The sequence below is a fragment of the Cottoperca gobio genome, chromosome 9, assembly GCF_900634415.1.
Source record: "Cottoperca gobio chromosome 9, fCotGob3.1, whole genome shotgun sequence".
NCBI classification, from domain to species: Eukaryota; Metazoa; Chordata; class Actinopteri; order Perciformes; family Bovichtidae; genus Cottoperca; species Cottoperca gobio.
Window position 1 is genome coordinate 4,843,463 of NC_041363.1, and position 18,388 is coordinate 4,861,850.

The 18,388-nt window shown below is 42.3% G+C and overlaps 1 protein-coding gene across 2 annotated transcripts in view; it reads left to right on the plus strand.

The window, feature by feature from the left end:
- The window catches only part of slc15a4 (solute carrier family 15 member 4), a 25,619-nt gene extending 8,894 nt beyond the window's left edge, over window positions 1-16,725 (plus strand). The window contains exons 6-9 of one of the 2 annotated variants that reach the window (XM_029439174.1): window positions 302-482; window positions 3,824-3,982; window positions 7,322-7,480; window positions 15,191-15,342. In XM_029439174.1, the coding sequence (XP_029295034.1) occupies window positions 302-482; window positions 3,824-3,982; window positions 7,322-7,480; window positions 15,191-15,342 (651 nt within the window). Of the gene's footprint in view, window positions 1-301; window positions 483-3,823; window positions 3,983-7,321; window positions 7,481-15,190 lie in introns of both variants that reach the window. The other variant, XM_029439175.1, reaches the window with a different exon arrangement.
- Window positions 16,726-18,388: the final 1,663 nt, after the last annotated feature.

The window sequence follows — 18,388 nt, forward strand, 5'->3', positions numbered from 1 at the left end:
TTATGGTAAAATAAAGAAGAACAACACAGATAATAACTACTATTTACTTACTAATAAATTACTGATTTGACTGAACTGAATAAATAATTTTCATTTCATTATGTTTGAGTTTGACCACCTGGGGGTGCCAAAGCAATATCAAGCCCCAAGTACACACACTCACTCACACATGCACATGTCATGTGAACACAAACACTTGGTGAACTGTGTTGGAATGCACTGGACTCTCTCCGTAGTTTTCAAGCTTTGTTGCTTTTTGCACAGCTTCACCTCATCTTTCTGCTCTGGATCCCCCCCCCAGATGACGTTCCGCTTCCCTGCAGCCTGGCTCACCATGTTTGACGCAGTGCTCATCCTCCTGCTGATTCCCCTTAAGGACAAAGTGGTGGACCCCATCCTGAAGCGCCGCGGCCTGCTGCCTTCCTCTCTGAAGAGGATTGCAGTGGGGATGTTCTTTGTTATGTGGTCGGCCGTGGCAGCGGGTGAGTGTAAAAAAACAGACATGTTCTCTCTGCGCTGTCACATAAGTAGGCCAAACACACACTAATGAAACCACTAAGTTAGCGCTTGCGGTAAATGCCACATGCAATCAGTACTTCCAAGGCAATGAGCAAGGCTGCTGTAGTTGCATCATCATTTAATGATTTATATGCAGGTGCCGCTGCATTGATGCATCCAGGCCAAAATGTTTTGAGAGAGACAACCCTGCAGGCAGGAAGAAAGCTAATCAGTAACACTCCTTAAAATCAATACACATTATATTATCCACAACCCCTGCCCTTTCTCAGATACACAATGCATCTGCCACATGGAATATGAACATGTTCTGTCATTAGTGACCTTTTAGATATTGACTGCTGTGCGTCACCCAGATTGCCAATTGTCTGTTAACGATGCACTGAATCAAATTTGACAACAATTGTGAAGGATAATTCAATTCTGTAATGAGTTTACTAACTATTTTGTTCATACTAATTAAAATGAAGATACATTAGGGACATTTTTCAAAGGATATTCGTTCAACATTTTTAATACAGCATATAATATAATCTGATTTAATTCTCTGCTCAGGCTGCTCTTACTTCACCTTATCTTTTTACTGCTATATCAATGTTATGAATGCCATATTATTAACCTTTTCAAACACATACTAGAGGCCTGGGCAAGCCCGTTCATTGTTTCAAATGATTTTACCAAGTGCTTTTAGAGTCCGGATCGAAAAGCAATTTTGTATGTGTATGCTGCATGAATGCACTTTGCAACAAGAGCACTGGAGCCGGCAGATAAGATGATACTTACTGTATCTGTCATGTCATATTCACAAACCGCTGGTTCTCTGATTCCTCCTCAGCATAATTAAGTTGTGTCTCTTTATAGTCGTCTGACAGCAGAATGTGTAAATGGCCATACTGTGAACAGACACACTTGTATAAAACACAGTATTTAAATGTGGTTCAATCTAAAAGGAAGCATTACATGTTTCCATATCTGGTAAAAAACTCATCTAATAATGACACTAAGAGCCTTTTTAGTGTTCACATATTGTTAGTGGCCGATTCAAGCGGCTGGATGTACAGTTATTGGTAAATCTATAGTTGGAATCAGTGTCTGAAATGCATTTCTACCTGCCACTTCGATGGAGAGCTGTAGGATTGTAACACTGAGTCAGTGGGTTCACACAGAAATATCCATGTAACCTTAATCCCTGACTATTTTTAATTTAGGGATTGCTTTAAAAAGCAAACGTATCTGATGGCAGCTGACCTAAAACCTTTACCTGCCACAGCCAACATTTACCCTGGATTTGGCAGGTGGCAGGTGGCAGGTGGCAGGTGCTTATTTCATGTATGATCCAGAGATTAAAGGGAAGAGCGAGCCATCTAAACACCTGTGTGGTGTCTGTGTTTGTTACGGTTAAGAGAAAGGAAACGCTGCCGGTCTGAACTGTCATCCTTGTGCTTTACTTTATACAAACATGGACGAGGGGAGATGAGAAAGTTTGTAGAGGGAGAGACTTCTGATGTTCTCACGAGTTATTAAAGCCTGACTTAGCCCAACAAAAACATCCTTTTCAATCAGAGAGATGTGAAAGATCTATGAACCAAGTCTAATGTGTCTACTTTAAAGGAAAACTTTCTTTTCAGAGGACATGAGCATTCCTGGAAGGAAAGGTGCTCCAACATGTTCATTTTATGATGTTCAAAAGCTATTTATGTATTTACTTTTCCATTTGGCTTCTTGAAAGAAAGTGCAATCCTTGCATTGGAATTTAGGCTAAATGAATTCTGAATTTTTGCAGAAAGCAATTCTGGGCCCTGGGAGTGGAGAGAAAGGGTTTATGACGGTGCAGTGGTGTGGCCATTGGTCACAGAGCAGTAGGTGAATACACCACTAGTGTGCAACACAGTTCTGACCTGGATTTTAGGAGTCAAATCTGCACAGAAATGCACTTTGTCAAATGAGTTATTGAGATACAGTATTAATTATATTGTGTCTGCAATTTATCTGCAACAGTTATTCATCCAAGAACAATTTGCTGAGCCTGTGTGCAGTTTATCCCCTGCATTGCCTCGCTTCACATTCATTCAGTTGCACACACCGACTAACTTACACTATTGAACGGCATTTCCCTCGATGCTCGCCTGCGTCTGTCCACTAGCTGAACTCGTGCTGTGTTCAGAGACTGACACATGGCTAGGTGTGGATGACCAAGTGTGGCATCTTCTGCCCAGAGAAGAGCCACTCCAACACATTGCTTTGTCAGCCCGCCACTTTGTGTCCACAACATTGGCCACACCACTGCTGTTCAGAGTTAGAATCAATTTCATCACCATGCGCAGGAATTTGTCATGATGTCATCGGTGCAGCGATGTTTCACAGGATTTCATCGTGCTCACTGTGACACGCGTGGCACAAGGACAGCGGGACCTCCCATGTGGTTGAGAAGAGACGGCTTTCAAGTGGACACTGCACAGTTTCTGATCCGCTTTTCCTTTGTGAACAACAGTTACAGACTTTAGCCACATCCTGGGGGCCAGCTCTGAAAAGCTGACATTGCTTTTAGCATGTTTTATCACATTCTCTTAACTTTATATACTAATCTGCTTTGGTTGAAGCTCAATGGCTCCAATGAGTCCAAAAGCATGTCTATTTATTTTAATTAAAAGCTGGAGCAGAGTTGCCGGGGATCACACTTGGCTGTGTGATGTGTATAAGCAGGGGTGTGTGTTCATAGTGTGACTCTTGCTCTCGGCAGCCCAGTGGCCACACCGCCTGAGATGGACGGCTGGTTTTATAGGATAGCCGGATTACAAGGCTACAACTGCTCTCAACTACAGCATTAAACGTAGTTATGATAGGATGCTGTCTCTGGGAGTTATCTGGAAATAGCCGCTGGTTACATGATAATAGCTCTATCGAATAAAGCTTTTAGGACGCGGCAGCGGTTGATGACAACTGCTTGGCTCTTATTATTGAACCGTCTGCACTGTTCCATTACTAACTGTCATAACATGGACGCGTGCAGATGTGATCTTAATGAAGTGGAAGGGTAGCCTTAAAACTAGTTAAATGCTTAATGGACTGTCACTAAATCCTCCAACTTTGGCAGTGTTTGGCTGTTTGTTGGTGTCATGGGCTTTAAATACTTTAACAAGTGTCTCTTAATCCTGACTGAAATATACAAGCCTTACGATTCACCCGTTGCCCTGTTTACATCTTTTCTTTAGCATGTATGTTGCAACATTTGTGTGTGTGTGTGTGTGTGTGTTTTATATTTACCGTCAGCTAACTGCTCATGTGCATTTCTTCTGTGTCCCATCAGGTATTTTGGAGACCAAACGCCTGGATATCGTCAAATCAAATGGTACCATTGACCAGGTGGTTGGCAACGTTATCTACCACGCAGCAGATTTACCCATATGGTGGCAAATCCCTCAATATGTGCTGATAGGAATCAGCGAAGTCTTTGCCAGCATTGCAGGTACAGTTGTTTCACATCTCCTCGCACGGCGACACGACACGATGATTCACACTGACAGTGAAATACAGTATTCTCCATCGATTCGCCTCGCGGTTGGAGCTCGTCTGATTCAGCTTCACTCTCTGAATGGACTGTAGGCTAAAAGAAGAAGAAGCTGTCGTGTGTTTGTGCCTTGTAGTGCAGAGTACATAGCCAAAGATAATTCATTATACAGATTTCTCTCTCGCCACAGCAAGACATTATTCAGTAAGGCGACATTTTTATAAATACGGTTAAAATTTGAAACGATGATGAAAGATAAGACTTTGCAGCACGTTCCTCTCCCTGGAGTCCAAACGGATACAGTAGATAAGGAACAGGGCACTCGGAGAGCACAGACCTCCGCCAAGACAAATAGTCCAGTCTTCCATGATACGCACATCTGCAAGCACTGGATATATTTCCAAACACTTCATGGTTTCTCCTAGCTGACGCTTCATCATCTCAGATGTGCATGTATTATGTACTGTATGTAAATATAAAGAGCTTAGACCGAACTGATAAGATGAATACAAAGACATGCACATTACTGTAACACGTGTCCCTGAGGGGAGAGTAACCTTTCACCTCCATGTTCAGTCAGCAAGTTCAACTCTTAATTATCCAATTAGTGCGCTTCCCCAGTTCATGGAAACACGTTGCACTGAAGACACAGAATAAGATGCTACGTTTTAATTATAAGTCCAGCACTTCACACTGCATGTAGACCAAACAGAGGCAACACATGAGTCTTAATCTTCCTTATAAGAATGCTGCAGGCACAAAGGAAAAGTCCTTGACTTATCGTGAGGCCGACAGTATATATTACAGGGGTCCGGCTCATTGATTTGTAAGATTGCCCACAATGGCCCAATACAGCCAGAGATGTTGCCTCCGTGGTGTAGAGGGTAGCAAAGTCTCTCACTTAGATTCATCTCCGTTGGGGTAAAAACCTTGGAACAATAAACCATAACTATGTGTATGACTGTAATGTGAAGCTGTCTTAATATTTGAGATCCTTTTTAATGTGATGTGAACAGAAAATAAGAGAATTACTCACAAGACTCACCAACTTTTCAAATCAGCAGATCTGATCTGAATTCGTAGTGGTTTTTTAACTGCTGAGACGATTCATCCCAGTAAATATAATTTGAAGACACAGGCTCATCAATTTGAGGCCCCCGCATAATCCTTCACTGGAAAACGTAGCAGTGTTTGCTTTCACCCCCAGAGAAATACATTCCCTGTTCTTCTCTGTAAAAATGATTAAAAAGAAAAGCATTGAATCAGAGCAGGTCAGAATAGTTTACGCTGGAACTGGCAGCTGCAGTCTTCTTTCTTGATACTTTTCAGGGTTAGCAGCTGGAAACTGCTCAGCACGCCCGACCAGGAAAACAGAAAATGCCTTTTAATTAAAAGCTATGAGACGTAAGGCCGTATTCTACCCGTTATACAATAATGTGACAAAGTGAGAAATTGCTTTTAATGTCATATCAAATAGGGGCTGCACAATCTGAGACAAGAATGGAAACAACCGCAACAATATCTTTTATTAAAAGACGGGAGAAATGTGGGAGTGTGATGTAGATAAAGCAGAAGTCTTCCTGGTGTTGTGTTTATCTATCTGTTGTGTGTCTATATTTCTCTTCCTCAGTTATCCGAGTGTGTTAAAACCTCGAGCCGCGATCGAGTCATTTTCCTCTTACTACGGGTCACGCTGTTGTACTTCTCTTCTAAATAGCACTCGCTTTATTCTATATCAAGAGTGATGATTAAACCATTAATATTTAAGGCTTCCCCCCCCCCCACCTCCCACCACAGTGGAAGGATTATGAAGCCAATCCAGTCACTGCAGGGTGTTTGCACTAATGAACATTCACATTTGTCATCTTTAAGTTTAACATCCGTGGATACTGAAATGTGTTTATTATCTTGGGTATTCTAAAGGTTTCTTTACACTGGAATCCAGACATAACAAAGCTATAGGGATCCTTAAAATAAACGTACTCTCCCCTCTCGCTCCATACCATCCCACAGGGCTTACTTTTATTAAAATTGGCTGTAAGAATTGTGACATATGTCTGGCTAAGAGGAGAATTCCCCCTTTAGTCTTCTTCTGTTTGAATAACTCTGTTTAAAACTTCTGCTGCCGTCAGACGTCTCGCTGTCTTGTAGGACGGTGGGCAAATCTTTGCTTGTACTCCACCCAGGTTCGTCTGCTTTCAGGCTATAAGAATATGCAAAAACGTCTTTTTTTAAAAATGATTCCCAGTATTTTAATTATGTATTGCACTTTTGGAAATGTTAAAAGCTAATGTTATTTTCTAAGAAGGAAAATGCCCTTGGGAGAGGAAGAATATACATTTTAAATTGCATGCCTTTCTCGTATTTTCTTCTGCCCTTTGATCCATAAAGGTCAAGCTCACTTTGATTGTTTCTTGAATTATTGTTCTCGTAGACTGACACTATCTGAGAATCCTCCCCAACCTTTGTAGTCCTCTGTGCTATGCAGAGCTGTTGACCAGTCTCTGCTATCAAAAGGTTAGTTTAGGATATAAACAAATGTATCTTTGTGAACTTTTGCAAAGGTCACTCCCCTGAGTAATAATCTCATGTTTGCCCTGCTCTTATCTCGTTCCTTTTCTTCTCAAGCGTTTTGTTTTTGCACAACTAGCACAGGTATGTGTAAGGAAACTGTTCATCACATTAATTTGTGAAATGTCCCCCTCCAAGGAAGGTCTTAAAAAAAGGCAAATGTATTTAACCGCAGTTCCCTAATCTCTCCAGACAGATGTAGCTAAAGGCCCTCATTTGAAGAAATCACATGTTTGAGGTGCCATGAAATTATCAATGTCAGCTTGCAGGCAGACAGATCTCCAGGCAAACAAAACAAATATTTGAAGTTTTTTTTCCCCTCCATCTTTCTTTTTCTTAGGTCCCTTGCCCATTTTCTCAATCCTTTTCCTTTCTTTTATGACTCAGTAAATACTGAGTGATGTGTTTTCCTGAAGACCAATTCTAAGCAGAGTAGATGCACCACAGACCACTGCCACCGTTGAAAATAAGCTGCCAAGCAGCTGCCGAGGAAGCCTTGTGGTCTCGCATCCAATATACTAAAAGGAAAACAGTCGCTGTCGACACACAATCATGCATAAAGACAGATATTACACCCGGTTGCCTTGTAGGCTTCACTGTTAACTTTAACTCGACACTATGTTTTCAGACAAAGTGTCTAAACCCCGTGATATTACAGGATGCATTATTGGCTGTAACCAGTTTTTATACCCAACAATATCTGTCTTTTCCCTGTCTTTGTTGCAGGTCTGGAGTTTGCCTATTCTGCAGCTCCCAGGTCCATGCAGAGTGCCATCATGGGGATCTTCTTTTTCTTCTCTGGGATTGGCTCCTTCGTTGGTTCCGGTTTGTTGGCTATCGTTTCCCTCAAGGCGATTGGCTGGATGTCATCGCACAAAGACTTTGGTAAGAGAACACAGACAGATGTGTGCAGTCATTGTTGCAAACACCCAAGAGGTAGAAAATCCATAACAATGGATTAAATAACTAAATGTCACTCGTAGTGATGAACCCACAGATTGTGTCACCTGACACGTGTTTGACAGCTTTATAGCTTCTTTTAGTTCATTGCTTTGTTTTTGTTTTTCGGCATGCACCGCTCCCATATCGTCGTTTTCGGCCTAATCAGCGACTGTTTGTTCGTTTTTCAGCAGCCCAGATAATCTGTTATTGCAGGTTTAAAGCTTTAACATGTGTGTATGTTATGTTTTATGTCATGTCTTTGCATGCATGTGAGACATGACATGATTCTGTCTGTACTTAAGGAATAAGGAATGATGCTACTCTCCAGCACAGAGGTGATCTTCACTCGTGCAGTTTTCTCAGGGCTGTCCACTGTCCTCCTGAAGTGAGCGTTACAGTCCATCCTGCTGTGTGAGGCTCAGTGCATGCAGAGTGCACGATCCACTTTGCACATCGACTGCACGTATGGACTCACACCAGAACTGTTGGTAACAATTCAGAATGCAGAGTTTTTTCAGCGACGTACCTTAAGCTCACAGCTTGTGCTGATTTTAAATCCACTTGAAGAGTTTGTAAATTAGACAGAGAGAGAGGGGGGGGGGGGGGGGACAACAACACATGGTGCAGTTCTGTTGTTTTAAGAGCGTTTCCTGTAATAAATAGACGTGTCAGGCTAACGACAAAAGGTTTGTGTAAATCTGTCCAAGTGGTAGAATGAATAGTGTGGTGGTGGCAGCAGATGGATGGGCTCCCCAGCGAGCGGAGGCTCCCAACACAGATGCACTTTTCCCTGAGCATGCGGTAAATAAGCCAACACAGTAAATTGTTTACCCACAAACACCTAATAGCTCATTAATACAGTGTGCCGACAGTTAGGGAGGTACTTTTGATGATGTTAGCACTGGAAGATGCTTGGCACGCTTCATAAATCCATCCCTTGCTCAGCCTCGCTTCACTTGAGGGCAGTTAAACAAGAGCCGGATTGCCTGTGAGACTTCATCTTGCTTTCCGAAAACAAGTCATTTATAAGGTGAGCTGCAGAAATGGAACAAAAACATCCTCCTGGCCACTGATAAAAGACACACGGCACAAAGCTTAGGCATTAAGTACAGTCAGTCAGGAATCATGCGGTTTGTTTTTGTGGCAGTTTGTTGGATGTTAGCTTCTTCTATATCTCCTGGCTCTCTTGATGAAATGGATTCAACTTATTTCCATGGCTGTAGGCAAAATGGTGTGCTGTAAACAGCATCTTGGGTGAGCTGTGCTAAGTTGTGCTGAGCTGTACGGGCCTGAAGACAGATGAGCAACATTAATCACAGGCTGGGGGTCTGATTACATAGCCCTGGATCTCTTAAGTAAAGCTGTCCCTGGAGCATTACATGGAGATGGCACTGCTAGTCTGGCATCACACTGGTGGATGCTCAGCTCTCCTGTCGTGCTGTTGCTCAAGCTCTCCCTGCTTTTCACCAACTAACGTTAGTCAGAATCCGTACAGTGTCACATGTAGGGTCCATCGAGCCTGTCCTTCGTGACGGTATTACCAGCTGTTTTGGAGATAATACAGATCCAGGCTTAACATCTTGATTTGGTAAAGACTGAAGGGAAGATCCCCCCCCCCCCAGGGAACGCCCACAGCCGATGTGATGGTGAATTCAGGAAAGAGATACAAACATTAGTTAATCCCTCTCTCCATTAAACGTATTAACTAACGAAGGGCAGGTGGGTATCTGCTGGATGTTTCTTACTGTCGTTGTTGTAGGTGAGCAAGTGAGTTTGTTGTAAAAGTATTTTTTAATTTGAACAGTGTTCATGATTTAATAATAATGCATTTATTTTATATAGCGGCCTTTAAATACTTAAAGACACTTTACAATAAAAAAACATGTCATACAAACATGAATACAAACATGTCCCTAATGAGACACTTTAAAAGCAACTGAATGATTTAAATAATTGTTTTCATTTGAAATATTCAGCGTAATGTTTAACTTCCACCCAATGCACAAGAAAAGTTTATACGTTAATTCATAATGAGAATATGTTATATTAAATAATATTTAGTTTAGCAGCTCTATTAGAGGCATGCGTATATGTGCATCAAATCAAATGTATTTATATAACCCAATATCACAAATTACACATTTGGCTTTACAGACTGTACAGGTTACAACACCCTCTGTCCTTAGACCCTCTGTCCTTAGACCCTCTGTCCTTACACCCTCTGTCCTCAGACCCTCTGTCCTTAGACCCTCTGTCCTCAGACCCTCTGTCCTCAGACCCTCTGTCCTCAGACCCTCTGTCCTCAGACCCTCTGTCCTTACACCCTCTGTCCTCAGACCCTCTGTCCTTAGACCCTCTGTCCTTACACCCTCTGTCCTCAGACCCTCTGTCCTTAGACCCTCTGTCCTCAGACCCTCTGTCCTCAGACCCTCTGTCCTCAGACCCTCTGTCCTTAGACCCTCTGTCCTTACACCCTCTGTCCTTAGACCCTCTGTCCTTAGACCCTCTGTCCTTACACCCTCTGTCCTCAGACCCTCTGTCCTTAGACCCTCTGTCCTCAGACCCTCTGTCCTTACACCCTCTGTCCTTAGACCCTCTGTCCTTACACCCTCGCATCGCACAAGGAGAAACTTCCTAAAAGAAACCCCATAATTAAAGGGGGAAAAATGGAAGAAAGCCTCAGGGAGAGCAACTGAGGAGGGATCCCTCTCCCAGGACGGACAGACGTGCAATAGATGTCGTGTGTACAGGATAAAACAACATTTGACAGAAATGATGTTGTGTTAAAAAAGAGAAAGTTTGGATGAATCCAGGAAAATGTCAAAAAGGCTTCCCGGTGTCCAGCAGGACCAGGGCAGCAGGCGCAGCCACGATTCATGATCCTGACGTAAACTTTATCATGTGGCAACCTGCCACATGAGAGACAGAAACTCTGGGATGATGCCCCGGATGTTGAGTTAGTAACATACATTTACATAAATGTATACAGATAGAGAGGGAGAAGAAGAGAGGGAGGGGTGGAGAGAGGAAGAGAAGGAAGAGCAGGGAGGTGTCCCCCGGGAGTCTAAGCCTATAGCAGCATAACTAGGGGCTGATCCAAGGCAAGCCTGAGCCAGCCCTAACTATAAGCTTTATCAAAAAGGAAAGTCTTTAGCCTGCTCTTAAATGTGGAGAGGGTGTCTGCCTCCCGAACACAAACTGAAGCTGGTTCCACTGGAGAGGAGCTTGATCGCTGAAAGCATGTGTGTTATGTGTTTTTAATAAACTCTTATAGCAAGAACGTTATCAAAGAAAGATTGCCTCTTCAATGCCAGACTCCTGTTCTTGGAGTTTTGAGTGAAGGACTTTCCGCCCCCGGCATCAGTCTGCAAAGCAGTTGTAGAAATGGTTATACAGTATTTCAGCTGCATCAGAAACTTAAGACATAGAGAGCTTATGTGTTGAAATTATTGATCCTTGAAATCCCACAGAACCTGCCCAGAGACATTTGTATGTTTTAACCTCATAAGCCAAGTCAATCAAAGATCAACCTTTTACTTCCTTACCTGGCATTATCCTTTACACACAAGGAGCTTTCTGTTTCGAGGAGATGTCTTTTGTTTGTGGGAGTATTATTCACTCAAAGTGACAGGACGCATGACAGGAAACGACATTTTTCTTTGACCAGCGTTCACGTCCTGACTGATCTTAAATCAGATGTCTGGGACGTGTGCAGACATCCAGAGTGCGCTGACATTCGCACATCCTGCTCGTGAAGTGTTGGATCACATTCAGTCAAATGTCAATATTTTAATGGAAGCCTTTAATGTCAGATCTGGAAAATTTAACATTAACTCTTATTCTGTCTGAAAGGGCTCTATCGCGAAATATAATTTCTTGTGTGTGTGTGTGTGTGTGTGTGTGTGTGTGTGAGAGTGTGTGTGTGTGTGTGTGTTCGACATGTCATGGGCAACACAGGGCACTTAGTAATAGTTAGCATGTCGTATCCATTTACATAATTCCAGCATCAATCATAAAGCTTTTTATCAGCAACAGAAAATAATATGATATATTTATAGATAAAACAATTGATTCCCTCTCTGAGCTCATCCTGAGACAGGGGGATGGCATCAAATGCATTGAAGCAGAACATGTCGGGTCATTGCACTGAAGGTCTGCATCTATTGATCCGTTTTCAAATGTTACATTGATATTGACCCGTTTCATCTGGACTCACACGGCCTCCTCAAACCCTCCCAGAAGTTTATATCACTCAGATGTTACATGGCTGAACCCTTCTGTTGGTGCATTCAGTGTAAACACAATCTTGTCATAACGCAAGACTATATGTAGACATCTCAAGCACCCTTGCTCCCACATACTCCACTCTGATTGGTTTGCACTCATCCCTCCCTTGCTTAGAATTTGCCTTTTTTTAAATAACTGTCAAATATTTATGGGCTTTATTAATGTGTTTTACAGCAAGTGCTTGTTTAGTCTTTTGCTGCTGTAATTAGCCTTCCAGATTTTTGAAAGTGGTTAGCAGCCAAAGTGGGCCCTGGGGGGGGGGGAGGCTGAAAGCAAGAGGTAGAACCTAACTTAATGTATAATGAAATTAGAGCAAGAACCAGCACGCTGAAAACTTGCACAATTTGACTGTTCCAAAAAAAAAAAAAAATCGAGTCGTCTTTTTTATTCCTCGGGTCCTCGTTAAGAGAGACGTTTTGAAATCTGGAACAAAGGTTGCGATCCAGTCATCGGTCAGAATAATATTAAAGCTGCGGAAAACAACACATTTTCTTTAGCAGAAGAGTAAAAAGGATCAGGACGAGTCGCATGCCTCGTGCTGACATGCATTGCTTGCTCAAGAACAAACTCTTGAATATGTTGCTGTAAATCCATATTCTACTTTAGACTGATCATATTTTTGCTAAACGTTGTGGATGTTCCCTGATTTGTCTGCTATATTTGGTGCTTTGTGTAAGCGATACGGCTGTGTTAATTAAGACTGCAGAAGCAGACTCTTGGTTTACTATCTGTTTAGGCGATTTATCGATTGAAAATACAAACGCCCTCGCTGCAAATACGCTTCCCCTTCCCTCCCGTGCTCTCCAGTCGAGCACATTGTTTTGCACGTCATGAATTATTCAAACACTGCTTTGTTTCTTGTTTTCTTTTTCTCACAATTTAAACTTTTTGCCCAGATTAAGATGACAACAAAATGAGCTAAAACTGTGACAGGGGTCAAAGAATCGGGTTTTCCTCATTTCAATAATGCCAGCTCTCTGTTCATGGATCAAGGGTTTAAAATATAGTTTGTAGGACAGCGTTTCTTTATTCCCCTCGATTTCTAATTATCCACAAGAGCATGCACACAACAGAGGGACTGGAAAGAGAATCCTTTCTATGCACGATACACTTGGTGACATTACAGAGGATGATCTGCTCTACTGATCACATGTGGTCATGCAAAGCACAGGGATGACTCGTTTCAAATGACTTAATCCAGACACACACACACACACAGAGTTTGGGTTTGTGTCATCAACATGTAAAAAGTCCTGTTAGGAAGCTCATTTGTGACGCCTCACGAAGAAGATGATCTTTGTTTTCAGGGACCTAAAACGTTTGCGGCGTAGATTAAAGGTCAAAACTCAAAAATACCCCGTATACATGTGAACTAGGGCTGAAGTAGCGTGGGACTAATGCTTCTCCATCTTATATGATAATGAGCTTTTTATTCATTACTTTCTGTCAATTCTGAACTAAACACGTTAAAAAACATCTCAAACCATCTGCTTCTGCCTCCCGAATGTTTTAGTCGTGTGTGTTCACGTCGTGCCGCTCCGCACCATCTAGCGTGACTGAGGCTGAGAGCGTACTTGCTAATCACCACAACACCCTCTGATCGTATTGAACCTCAGCCAGCCCTTTTGCACTGCTGCACATACAGAAAGGTGCGCTCGGAGACGCCCACACATGCCCGCAGTTTGTGCACTTGTCTCTAGGCGGGTTTGTTTACTACACATTCAGCTGCTCAAGCTATGCTTTTTGTCGGGTGATGACTTCGACTGTACTGAAGTGTGTATTTCCACCTTCTCTCGTGCATCATTGCATCCAAAACTATTCACTATAGTAGCCCAAAGTAAGGTGTGAAAATCAATTAAAGATCTTTATTAACCCTGCTCGTCCATAAGCACCATCTTTATCCAGGGAGCTGCACACACACACACACACACACACACACACACACACACACACACACACACACACACACACACACACACACACACACACACACACACACACACACACACACACAGCCCTGTGAATAGGCAGAACTGAGTATTGCCCCCATGTATAATTAAAAGCGAGGCTTCTTCTCTTTCTCTGGCTCTTTATTCGGCGTGACAGCTCCACATGGTGGGGAGCTAATGTGAGCTTTCTGAGGAAAACAGCAGATGTCTCTGGGGCTTCACATTTACTCATGTGACGATAACGTAGGATGTAAGCTAAAGGTATCTGTCTGTCCAGTGATGAAACGTTGCCTTACATGGAGCCAGTTACATAAACCAAAGACATGTTCTTCAATATGCTGTAGCAGGAAAAAAAAAGAACATGTCCTTTTGCTCATTATAAGGAACGCTTCAATGGCCAGCTCACCACACAGTCTCCTCCGCCAGCTCAGCAGTACACAGCCTCATCACATGCTGTTGGCTACAAAGTCAGCTGGTCGGCCTGACATGGTCAAAAAGACAAAAGCAACTCTAATGCCAATCCAATTGTCCCCATACTTGAACAATGGAGACAATTGTTCTTGTTTTGCCCTTCATGTAAAACCCCAGCAAGGCGAAACACAGGATTTATTTAAAGCTTTCCTCTCGAGCGTCGCTGCTGAGCGAGGACGACCACTTCAATCCAACACTACAGCGGATGTTAAGACGGTAACGGTTTTAAAAGTGGGTAGCTTAAAACTCCCTGTATGTTTTTAGTTCTGTCAGCGTGGTTTGTCTTCGCCTCCCTCCTGTGCACAAGTCATGCAGGATATCACAGTACAGGCATCAGTTTATTTTCTGCTCCTTGTTATTGCATCTCATTCTCACGAGGAAACAAAGCGTCCTTTAATACCGATGAAAGACTCCCTGGCTCGCATCACAGCTGAGGGCCCCGCACATATCGCTGTGTTGTTTCTGATGCTTCAGTCCCTCAGCAGCAGCAGCACCGCCTTTCTGTGTCAACGCAGAAGAGCGGGGGTCAACCGTGTTCGCTTTTCACAAGGTTTCACCGTGCTGAGATGAGGAGTAACGAGCTTCTCTGCTGAATCCTAATTCTTGACAGCATCCCCTGCCACGCTCATTTCAAGCCCGCCTTTTAAGTCGATGCAAAAGAACCACAGCAACCTGCCACGCGTGCGAGCTGGTGACCGTTTACCTTTGCCTTTGGAATTCTTTTAACGCGTTAGTACTTTATGATAAAACCCCCCCCTCCTGCTGTTGCCCTCTGAAGATCCTGCCACTCTTTTGTTCTCCACATTTCCATTTTTGTCATTTTATCCGTGGTGCCTGCTCGCAGTTTTTTTTAAGCGTCATCTGAACGCCGGTCCTGTCCCTCAGCTGTTTGGAGTCCCGCTCAGATGTTCCATTATTATAACGTTGTTGTTTTGTCTCTTTGCAGGGAACATCAACGACTGCTCTCTGCACTACTACTTCTTCCTCCTGGCGGGGATCCAGGGTGTCACCTTGCTGGTCTTTCTTATCGTCTCTTTCAAGTATGACAAGCAGAGGGCCAAGACAGGAAGCCAAAGGCAGAGACTCACCTCGTCTTGATCTGCACACACGCCCCCGTACCCCCCCTCACCGCACCTGCCTTTTCCTGTCGTTCAGTGCCCAAAGTGTCCAATAGGTACTCACCAATGAAATCCTACAAAAATGTGGTTTACCTTTTTAAGTTGCAAGTTGTCTTGCCACGACTAGTATTTATGATGATTTTGATGCTTTTAAGCGGGTACTCTTCATCCTGTTTTAAAACATTAATGGTTTTACAGCACTGGATTAACGCACAGGTGTCACTGGAGGTATGGAGATTAATCGAGGAGCCATGTCTGAATCATCTCTCGTTGCCTTTCTTTGATCGTTTGCACTTGATTTAAGGAGTGGTGCCATAAAACACATAAGATATCGAGATATTATCTGATCATGAAGAATGTTCAGTGGTTATACGTTTACGTTTTGTTTACTAACAAAGTCTCATCTTTGGACTTACCGGTACTCTTCTGCTAACAGTTGCACTGACCCCGGTACGATACGTCAGTTAAATGTGTGCATTAAATGTTCTTTAATTATTATTTCTTAGACTTATCCCTGTTGCACTTTTTCAAGTGCTTGAAATACTTCTGCAGCGACGTAGTTATGAGTAATTAATTGTATGTTGTTGCAGATTCCCAGAAATCATTTTCTATTAATGACAGAATACGGCTTTTGTTTTAATGAGATTCCACATTTACATTCGACTATTATTCAAATCTAATATTGAGAGAAAACATGTCCCATGTTTGTTTTCCACTGCCTGTGATTACACACTGTAAATCCACATAAGTCCTTCCCTATAAATCCGCTTTAAATCCTCCGAACCATACACATTAATAATGATAACTCCTTATGCTAAAAATACTTCACAGCAGTTTCATTTCTGGTCGAGCTGCAAAACCGCGTGACAAACAACTCATTAGAAACTAACCTTAAGTCTCACGGGCCACCTTGAGTGGAGCTCTTGTTTTAGCTTTATACTGTTATAATGCTGTGTACGTGGATGTTTCAATTCTCTGAATGGGCTTATAGCACAAGGTTCTGAATTTTATTTAAAAAGAGAACAATCTCAGGGCTCGAGGAATAGTGTCGAGTGACATAACTCTCCAGGAAATGAAGAAACTGCCTTTGGGAGCTCAGAACTGTGTTTACCCTGTGGTGTAAATAAAGTTACATTTGTAACGGCACATAAAAAGCAAGAAGCTGACTCCTGTTAGTGATTTTACTTTGTGTTTAATTGGTCGTATAAATGTTCCTTGTTTTATTGCATATTTTATATATACTTGCTTTGTTATTTCAGTCCTCTTCAAAAAGATTTATTACGTTTATTTGGGAATTATATTCTGTTTTCATAATGCTACAGAACTGGAATATGTGTGTCGCCATTAAAGTATATTAAATTGAGAAGTGTTTTTTCATTTTCGTCTAAATAAAGACGCCTGTCACATCACTCAACCAGCCGTCACTTAACACAGTCATTATGCTTTTATATATTTTATATATAACATTGTTTTTACAGTTACAGGTTGTGCAGTCAGGAGTTACTCGTATAAAACAATCACTTAATACTGAGCACCAGAAAACGTTAATATCTCAGAGTGGCGACATGTTTTGTACTCAGGTGGACAGGATGACCCTGTTGTCTTAAATGAGAATGACGCATTGTGCCTTTAAAGCGTGCCAGGCTGCTTTCGTGATGAGCGCTATGGTTTGTTGCTGCTCGGGAGAAACCCAAAGTAAACTGTGTAAATGATTTATATTGCAAGAAGAAAAAAATCCCCTCCCTGTGGGAGGCTGTTTGCAAAAAAGGTTGCAAACACAGGTTTAACGCCTCATTGTGCATTCCCATCGGGGAAGGCAGAATATTTCTTCTTAGTTTCATCAGACACAGATTGAAATCAACGCGTCATCCCAGATAATAATTTTGCAATGCGAAACCGAGAGAGCGACATTTCCTGCCCATAATTCTAGCGTGGCGGCTTGTTTCTCATGTTGAGAGGAATTTCTGACACGTGGAAGTGGTTATGGAGGCAGAATCGCAGTAACATTGATCTATATAGTTCGAGTACTGACCTCCCCATATTTTAAGTTGAGTTATTGGCCAGGATATAAAGCAAACAGCCGTGCCTCGGAGAACAGCATGCATGAACACAGAGAATGCAATGCCTCTGCAGGACTACGTTTGATAGAATATTTGTTTTAAGTGTCGCACTGTAGGTCATTTATTTAGTTTTATTTATTAAAAGGCATCTCAAGACATCCTTGTGATCAAAACAACTCTTTTAATAAATCAATGCAGCGGCGATAAAAGTGCATTTCCTTGATATTGGATCTTCAGGTGATTTTGTTCTCTGCACCAAAGAGGAGACAAAGCAAGTTGCCTTCTATTCTTCTAATGCTTTTGCTGATCCTTTACCTTTTCATCTAGCGCCATCATCAGATCCAATTGTGCGTCCAATTCAATGGTTTATGACCAAATACCTGCAAAGATAATGACATTCCCGTCAGCCTCGGCTGTACTTTGTGTCGACTCTTTATCATTTCCTTCCACTTACATGCCCACAGCTAAGATTTTAAAAGGTTTCTACAAGCTGCCAACATAATGTAACAATACATTAAGAGGCAGTGGCATTTACTTTCTCCAGATGTCTTTAGTTCTAGGTAGAAGTGCATGAACATGATGAGAAGTAGAAAAGTTTTGAGAATTAAGAAAATAAAGTTGACGTGTGAAGCTGGAATAATCTACAAAATGCTAAACTGCTTTTAATTATATTACTGAGTCTTACCTGTGTAATGAGCGACCGGCAGATGCTCCAGAAGATGTTCCTCCAGTAATTGGAGGATTAGGAGGTATCATCACATGTTAATTAAGATAAGCTAATGCAGACACAATGTTTAGGAAAAAGGGCCAAGCAGACAAATCGCCCATCTCTAAGTACTAATCATCCGCACTTACACAGACCTAATTATCTTATCCAAGCTGTCTCCGTTACTCGGCATCCTGGAGCCTTTTCTGCGCGAAATTCTAAATGTGACGGCGTTGGACAAGAGACACGTTGTTAAACTC